This window comes from Cibotium barometz, chromosome 27 (assembly GCF_041138505.1).
Source record: "Cibotium barometz isolate CiBa-2024 chromosome 27, ASM4113850v1, whole genome shotgun sequence".
In the NCBI taxonomy this organism is placed as follows: Eukaryota; Viridiplantae; Streptophyta; class Polypodiopsida; order Cyatheales; family Cibotiaceae; genus Cibotium; species Cibotium barometz.
In genome coordinates, this window is record NC_141072.1 from 48,619,603 (window position 1) to 48,629,359 (window position 9,757).

General features: G+C 39.7%; 1 protein-coding gene across 1 annotated transcript; it reads left to right on the top strand.

Annotated features, from left to right (window-relative positions):
* The first annotated feature begins 5,136 nt into the window (after positions 1 to 5,136).
* Positions 5,137 to 6,123, top strand: LOC147623470 (uncharacterized). The gene is made up of 2 exons (XM_086821874.1): positions 5,137 to 5,672; positions 5,772 to 6,123. Exons 1-2 carry the CDS (start codon positions 5,166 to 5,168, stop codon positions 5,775 to 5,777), a joined length of 513 nt encoding a protein of 170 aa, XP_086678000.1. The 5' UTR covers positions 5,137 to 5,165; the 3' UTR covers positions 5,778 to 6,123.
* Positions 6,124 to 9,757: the final 3,634 nt, after the last annotated feature.

Here is a 9,757-nt window from a genome sequence, read left to right on the forward strand (position 1 = left end):
CATGTACTTGCTAGCTTGGAGTTCATGAACTCCTTCATCAAAAAGTGGAAAGCACAAGACGAGCTTTTAAAGCACTATGTCATTGAGGTTCTTAAGTCAGAGTTCCTTGTTCCACATGTGGGTCTTTGCTTCTTGGAGGAGTGGATGAAGAGAAGAATCAAGCTTTTGCTCTCTAGTAGGAGAGCAAATATCAAGAGGACATCGTTTGCATGCACGAGGAGTGGAGGCACGCACGCAACTTCGTGAGAAAGAACCCACATACTTTTCAATAACAAGAGGTAGCGAGTACTTCCCGACTACGAAAGCGAGGGGCTTCACACTTTGGCTCAAGAGGAAAGTCCTCCTCCGTTGCTCCTTTCGTAAGTACCTATTTTTCTAATTATTTCTTCTCCTCTTTCATTTTGTTTTGTACTAGATTGTTTTCTTTAACTAATTATATATTTTCTTAAATTTTTTTGTAAAGGGAGGTTGTTGGGCATGACCCCACAAAGGAGGAGTACGACTATGGCTAATAGAGCCCCCCGTCTGCAATTATGGGTGTGGATGCGTACGCAGGTGTCCACTTGGACGAGTCTGTTTTGGGGTCTCAAGCAAATGAGGTAAGTAGTGAAACAACCCTTCTCGTATCTACATCTAATTGTATTTTATTTCCCTATGCTTACCTTGCGCTTGATGGCATGTATGTAGGATGAAGGGGAAGATTACCAGTAGCATGAAGCGGTAGAAGGAAGTGAAGGGGAGGACAAAGACGATGATGATGAGCACTCAGAATCCGATGACGATTCCAATTAGCCACCTCTTCATTGATATATTTTTTGTATATATGGCCAAAGGCCCGACACTTCATAAAATAAAATAATTTTTGGGCTCAATTGCATTCTTCCCAATCTATGTGTTTTTCATGTTTATGTTTGTGTCATAAAACTTGTGGACGGGAAGCCAAGTCCTCCACACTCCACAAAGAGCTTCCCACCGTCACCTCGAGCATCTCCAACCGCCGTCACCGCTTGTGTGCGACTGCCCTCACCGTCGGTTCTCTCCAACTCCTCCACCGTCAGTGCCCTTTGACATCTCCGACCGTCGTCACCACCAGTGCCCTCCGACATCTCTGACACATGCATGGCCAACTTTGATGGCACTCATGGAGGCAACACCCCTCTCCCTTTCCCAAGGCACAGAGAGATCCTCTTGAGCACCATCGATCTTCCCTCTACACTACATGATGAGGGTTGGGACTTCCAGGAGGAGGACACCCAAGGACGAGATAAGGGGAGCACTCTCTCAACAACAGAGCAGGACACACATAGTCTCGGACACACTCTCACATACGAGGACACTCTCTCTTGTATCACCTTCATTCTAGCACATTCTCTGTGGGAGCAAAGTCTCTTTTGTATCATTCCTTTCAGTATCGTGATATACACTATTGCACTCTTGTGGTGTTTTGTCTATCTCTCTATGTGAGCGAAGTGAGTGAGTGTAGGCATACTACGGTGCTAGGTGGTGGTCGGAGAGCACGGTAGATAGTGTAGAGCATAGGTCTTGCATGTCTAGCCAGTGAGGTCGACTCATCCTTGGTGGGTATACTTCCCTGAGAGGAACAACGCTCCCTTTTCCCAACCTTAGTGTTTGTGTCGGTAGTGCTCGAGTTCCCTAGCGAGGACCAGCAGAGTTATCCAACCGTGACTCTGTTTTAATAAAAAAAAAGATCGGTAGACTGGGGAGTTTTTTTCTTTCTTTTTATGGCAGTCAATGAACGATAGGCGCCCATAGCGGTAGAGCTCACACAGGCATTGATGTGGGAGACCCAATTGTGTGTTGTTGTTGCTGGTGGGTGGTTAAGAGAGGCGAGGAGGGTGATGGAATATAGAGGTGCAGAAGTCGGGATGGCTCGGGTTGTCTTGCTCTTGCTCTATGCGGGAGGAGACGGGCAAGGCGGCCTCCATGTGGAGAGAGTGGTGTTGCCAACGACGGCTGTCGAATTCGTCGTACTATAGTGGACGTAGGAGAAGACGTGCTGAAGCGAACATAGAAGAAGATGTCACGTACTGAAGCAGTTGTTGGCTAGTGTCGAAGGCAACATCAAAAGGTAGCATTGGTTATGGGGGATCGAAGAGAGTGCTGAAGTAGAGAGAGCAAAGAAATATGATAGATTCAATGGAGATGATTTGTAAAATCTCAATAGGATCAGATGTTGTGTTCTAGATTCATCGAGTACAATGCCTTTTTGTAGGCATAGAGCCTTATCTTTGACTAAATCAAATCACTCACTCTCTCTCTCTCTCTCTCACACACACACACAAACTGATAACATGTGGCATACCTATCTTATCCACCACCACTGATAAGAGGTGATTCATATGCACAAACACAAACATAACTAAGGGCTATTTCATACACTTGAAGCTCCAAATATCTAATGGAAGGTATATCGAAAATCTAGGCAAATATTTTTATAAAGCTAGGGACGGGTTAGACTAATTTGGTTCACATGTACTATTAATGGACACGGAACTTTTCCACCGTCCATGAATTCCTTAAATTCTATGAGAAGGCTTAAACCATAATCTAGTGGTCTTGATTAACCCCTTTACCACCATTGGAAGAAATATGGAATAGATCGCAATTAGTTTGCCCATGCGTGCATACATGTATTCTTTTCCCAAGTACTAGACTAATTCTCAATGGACCAACCAGATAAAAGACTTATAAAGAGAAAGCACACACACAAGAGAGCAAACCCTAATCCATTAGTGTAACCCTAACCAAAGAGGGAAGCCATATCCACTCTCACACAATGCATAATAAAAGAGAACTACACACCACACACTAAATGTGCTCTGTTCACACACCAAATAACCCTATCTAATGTCCACACACTGTGGCCAATTGGGTCGCGGCCATTTATTGTCACACACATGTTGCTATCTACCATGCCAGCACATATCGTGCCTACCTCTAGCTGTCAATCGAGCTTGTAATCTTAACACAACCTCCAAAAAAGAAGCCATGTTAATTCATTCTAAAACCTTTTGAAATATCATAACCACTAATTATAATAGCTCATTGAGAATCAATTTGACTTGTGACTCAATATCCCTGAGTGTGAAAACCTTGCCACCTTTGATATCACACCAATAATTACTGGCTCATTGAGAATTGGTTTGACTTGTAACTTAGTATCCCTGAGAGTGTGACTACTCTTGCCACCTTTGATATCACACCAATAATTACTACCTCATTGAGAATCGGCTTGACTTCTAACTCAATAGTCCTAAGAGTGCGACTACTCTTGCCACCTTTCATATCATGCCAAGCTATGAAGCTATCCCTCACCATGGGAAGGATAGCAACATAGATTTCTTACAAAGATTGTGCAAATTTGAACAATCATTGGGGTTTAAATAATTTGACTACCATGGCCCTAACAATTTACTCATTTGAAGAACATGAAAATTGAATGTTTTAACCTTTCAATAGTTCCTTGACATAAATACAATTGTGTTACGAAGTTGTTACACTACAGTGGGAAGCACACTATAGAAAACACAATTGAAAAACAAATCAAAGGGGTACTAATGTGAATGGGATATGCATGCTCATTGATATGGTGTAGGATATGAATTTTAATTCATGAAAAGACTAAGTAAACTCAACCAGATTGATTACCTGAATCGCATGAATTTACATTATCATAAATGAATCCAAATAGATGAAGAGAGGAAGATAAGGATATAATATCCATTATAACACTTACGCGTTCACATTTTTGGCATTAATATTGTAAGATTCTTAAAATGTGAAAACATCTAGTGGAAATAAAAAATTAGCGCACACAAATATTGCATCTATACATTGAAATTGGGTGGAGACCTCATCCATTATTATAATAAATTACGTACACACTCTCCCTCACTCTCTCACTCTAAAGTGGGGAGTGATAATGGTGGAGGATGTAGCTAAGTAGGTGTGTAGTTCATGTGTGTATCGACAAATTTGAACTACCCCAATTTTTGTTAATGATAAAGGCCTCAAAATATAGGTAAAACATGGCATTGATTAGTAAAATTATGTAACGATTTGACAACAACCATGACCCTAACAATGCATGCTTACAAAGAAGAGGAAAACTGAAATTCTAACCGTTCAACCATTCCTTGACATAAAGAATGTTATGTTAGGAAATTGTTTCACTAAAATTGGAAGCATAATTATAAAACCGATCAATTGGACGGTTAAGTAAAGTCAACCATATTCATTATCTTTATGAATTTAAATTATCATTTGGAGTTATGCTTTGTTAATAATACCCTTGGGGGGTTTTCTTTATATATTAATAAGTGCATGGAAGGGGTTTTTTGGGTCGCGAGACTTACATGATGTATACATGTAAGAGTAATGCATAATTACATGATGGGCTAATTAATAATAGAGGGATCTATGTTGTTGGTGGGTTTTTTTTCAGTTGTTGGGAGGCTTACATGATGTATACATGTTTTTTTAGGTGGGTGAACTATTGTTTCAAAAAACGCAAAATAAAATAATAGGGGTATCTCAAATACATGATTGAATGCATATTAATGGGTTTTAATAGGGTGATGCCCTACTCGAGACACAATAAGGCTATTCTCAACTTTATGAATCGGAATAGCAAAAGAGAAGAAGATAATCCACTATGGATATATCCATTGGACATGACTAAAACATTCACACTTTTTTGGAGTAATCTTATAAGATTCTTAAAAATGTGAATGCATTCTAGTGGAAAAATAAATGCGCCCAAATATATATATATATATATATATATATAGTGTGTGTGTGTGTGTCAATACATTCAAATTAGATGGAGACCTCATCCATGATTTGTAGAATAAATGACACACACTCTCTCACTCTCTCTAAAGAGGAGGATAATGGTGGAGGATGCAACTATAAGTAGCTATTTGTTGTACCCGCTCATGCTTGTAATGAATTGCCCCATTTTTTGTTAATGGTATCCATAATAGTGGCAATTTGAAAACATGGCAAATAATAATTGTAATGATTAAAATGGATTGGCTGTGTGGAAAAAGCAGCGCGCTCGCTCTGGCTTTCGCTCTCGCTCTCGCTCGCTCTTTGTCTGTGCTGCTTGCGTTCTTCGTTGCTTTTCTTGCACTGTCTGTGTGATGCATGCGTTAGGGTTTCGCATGGAGGTCTGTAACGGCGAAGAGGTGGTGCATCAACAAGTTTCGGGTGCTTTTTCTACCCAGCATGCTCCTGTAGCAGAGCAGAGTCCTCCTGTAGCAGAGAAGAGCCATATTTCCGTGGAGGAATGCGCTTCTCCGCAGGCTGGTAAAGGAGACGAGAAAGTGCAAGACTCCAAGCTCAAGAAACAACTGAAGGCCGCAACCTTCTTGATGGCTCGCGTGCTGCTAAAAGTTGCCCCAGCCTGTGTTCTGGCGTATGCTATTACGCGTGCTGCAGATTCGATTGCAGACAAAGGGCTTGCAAAGATGGACTCGATTGCAGAGAAAGGGCTTGCAAAGATGGACTCGATTGCAGAGAAAGGACTGGCGCGGGCTGATGCGGGCCTTGAGATAGCTAAACAGAGTGCGGATGGGGTGAATGAGCTCATCAGGCAGGGAGTTTGTCTGCGTTTTTCTTGGAAAGCTGGGGTTCATCTTAAGAAAAACGTATGAGGCTGTGTTTTTATGCGTCCTTATTTCTCCCTCTTCTGTCTGTGTTTTATACGTCCTTATTTCTCCCTCTTCTGTCTGTCTGTGTTGTTGCAGGAGTAATCGCATTGTGTCTCTTCATATCAAGCAACATCCCTTCCCCCTACGAAGCTGACTGGGGGGTTTTCTCAAGTTATTTAGTGACAAATCGAGGAACCAATTTTGTAGTATGTAGGATAGCTGCTCACAGGCTTAGACCCACTAACTGTTCACAGGCTTCTATAGGAGATGTACACTGACATCTCTTTCCCCCCCAACAGAAAGCTATCGTTAAAATATTTTACCCCAACAGAAGGCTATGCAGTATGGAAGTTTTTGGAAGGTTTTTCCATCACAGGGCATGTGCAGTATGCCATCTTCTTGTGATTGAAATTCATCGCTGTTTAACATAATACATCTTTACATGGATTACAGCTATGAAATCTGTCAAGTTTCAACTTAGGCTGCATCATGAAAGTGTTGCTCTTTTTTGCCCTATGACTGGTTACATGGAAATAGCTTTGGACAAATGATAATATATTCATGTTTATGTTGTGTAAATCCTTGGTGAAACTAGTGGAAAAGATTGTGGTAGACAGATTTGGTGGTCACTCTGCAAATAGATAGTTTGTGTTTACTGTGCAAATAAACAGTTTGTCATTTTGTCTTAGTTTTTCACAAACAGCAGTGTGGATGTCTCACATCCTCAACCTTCGAAGGAAAAAAGAGAACTCTTTGTGGTTGTTCATTGGGTCTTTATGACATGTTTCTTCCTTCTTCTCCATTTTTTTTTTGCATGTATTGCCTATTTCTTTACATCAAGATCTTAGCAGTTTTTTTTTGCATGTACTGCCTGTTTTTTTTGCATGTACTGCCTGTTTCTTTACTTCATCAAGATCTTAGCAGTTTGGGGGCCCTTACAATTTGAAAAATATATGTTCATCTTGTGCTACTAACCTCAAAAGCAAAAAAATAAACCTTTGTAGAAGGTAACTGGTACGGGTCCTTGATGCTATAACTTGTGATGTCTTGTGCTTTCTCAACTTTGTCTTGACTGACCAAGGAAGCTGAGCATATACGGTCAATGAATAATTCCATTGACCAATACGAATTATTGTCCATCATTGACCTTCGCCAGCCATCCATTATCATTATTTTGTATGTATGTTACATAAATATATATACATACATGTCATGTGTGTGTATATACGTTATACACATATATACATACACACACATGTAAGTATACGTACACAAACACACAAACACACACACGTGTGTATATACATATGTATATATTTGTACACACATGTATACATATACATATTTGTACACGTGTATACATATATATATTTGAACACACATGCACGTGTGTGTATATATGAGATGGTGGCCTAGGAGGCCATCTGATTAAGAGATGGCTTGGATTAAATTTTACACATTGCCAACTAGGCTACATGCTACATTAGACCATTATTATTCAATAATGGACACTACCAGTTAGGCTACATTGCTAATTAGACAATGGACCTTTATTATTTAATAACAGTTAATAATAAACCACACATGGACATCCTAACTTGACAACATTGCAGGGTCTGAACAAGGAATACCATGAGCTCGAGGTGGAGAAACTGCATAGAAGTCTCTAGTCCATCGTTTATGAACATAGTGGTCTACACCATGGACGGTGGCCTATGACGTTGGTCGTGTGGGAGGTGGAGAAACTTCATAGAAGTCTCTAGTTCACCTTTATAGGTGGACTCTACACCATGGGATTTGGCCTACAATGAGCCCAAATGGTAGTGAAAGGTGGAGAAACTCCATAGTCAAAGTTTTTAGTTCATCTTTATGGTACGTTGTAGGTTGTCGCATCAACATGATCATGTGGTCTACCTTGCATATATACATGCCTATATAGATACTTGGCCAATCCCTTCTCTACACACTTTATTAATCATCATTTCGAGTTTACTCCCTAGCTTTTACTAGCACATAATCTCTATCTTAGTAGTTCCAAATCAACACATAATCTCTATCTTAGTAGTTCCAAATCAGCTACCATTGAAGCGTCCTTTTACAGGAGGAGCACATAATTACAGAGCTTTGCCATCTATAGCATGACTTCAATAATCACAATATTTTTATCTATTGTGCAATTTTAGTTTTTAGTTTTGTGTTGTGTGAAAGATCCTACTTCTTGTGAATGTCCTCTTGTATACATATTGTATTCTCTTACACGCGCGTGTGCACGCGCACGTGCACACACACACACACACACACAGTTGGAATTTGGCTCTCAATGGGCATCAACTATGGTTATGGTATGGGCATTCGATAATGGTAGTGGTCATGGTCATTAGGGATTAAAGGGGACATGTGTGGTTGCTAAAGGTTATGTTGATCTTGGGTTAGCATGGGGTTATTAGTGAAAGAGAGTTGGAAGGGTGTCATATCAAGATAGAGGAGTTACATGGTAGCTATGGAATGTGAAAGGTTTCTTAAGAGTTATGGAAGATGAAAAGTCACTTATAGTATGTTGGTTATTTAAAGCCCTTGGATTTATTTATTCATCTTGTCTTCAACATTAGGTGCATCATTAGCATTTCCTTTTACCTTATTAACCATGTCCTAATCATGTTACTAATTCTTTTTAATTCTCCATGAGTATTCATTGATCTCATCCATTGGTCTAAAATTTGGTATCAGAGCCATAGGGTTACTAGGGTTACTATAAATGTGTGGTTTGGGAGGTGATTTGCAAGCATGTTATACGTAGCTAATATGATTAGGTTTTGTTTAAACTAATCTAAGTTAGAATACTATTTGTAAATGAAATTTCTTCTATTGGATCACTAGAGTAGATGGCTATGATATGGTATCGGTGACCTTGAGCTAACTTGGCAAGGAATATAATAAGTTTTAGATCTCTATTGGGGTTTGAGAGAACTTTCTTGATTTTCACAAAAATTGATTTCTCTCCTCATCCATGAGGAGAAGAATATTGGGGAAGGTTCATCCTCTCGAAATCCATTAGCACAAATAGGAAGAGGGAGATCGTCATCTAGAGGACGTGGTGGTGGTCAGTTTAAAAATCAAAAATAAAAATCATAACAACAAGAAAATTAGTCTCATATAGGTAGAAGAGGCCAAAGTAAGAGAGACCGAGATGGTTAGAAAAAAATCAAAATGCAAATAGCATGGACTGGTATTATTGTGGAAAACTATGGCACATTGTTAAGGAATGCTATTATAAAAAATGATGTCAAAAGTGAAAAGTTACAATAAGGCAACTATGCTACATTATCAAGTAAACAGGGTGATGACATAAGTGTGCAGCTATTTGTGATGTAACACATGCTCAGTTCTGTGACTCAAGATGTGTAAGGATTGGGAGATATTTTATATTGGATTATTCCAATGCCTCCAACCACATGACTAGTCGTGGTGAGTGGCTTAGAGATATATACAAAATGAAGAAACCAGGATATGTGAAAATGTGTGATGATATTGTGCACCTCATTGTGCATGTTGGTAAAGTGTCATTTGTCTATGCAAGATGGAAAAATGAAGTACCTAACATATATACTTCATTCTCTGTCACGGTGTCTGGTCACTTATGTGGTTCCAGATCACCTAGTCGGTTCTTGAAGAGTAGCGACTAATGCAACTGTGCCTAATGCAACAAGCTAACCTTGGCATATTGAGCTGCCAGTCTGTCTAAGCTTGGAAAGTTAGTCGTTGACTGCAAGAAGGTTAGTTCTTGGGTCTGTCAAGATTTTGGATAGGAGTTCACGTCTAGATAGGAATGCACTTAACACAAAATGGATACATAATAGACAAAACTATGTAGTGTAGAATAGAGAAAAGTTAGAGACCAACCCATGAGACATTTGTCAGTATTAGCTTGCACTCTCAATAGTACAATACAATGGCAAAATGTAGCTCATGAACTCTTAGCTCAACTATTCACTCAGTTCTCTATCCTCTAATCTACACATACCAGAATAATCCCTTTGTTGCTTACATCCATTAGGGTACACAATGGGATAGTATGGGCGCAA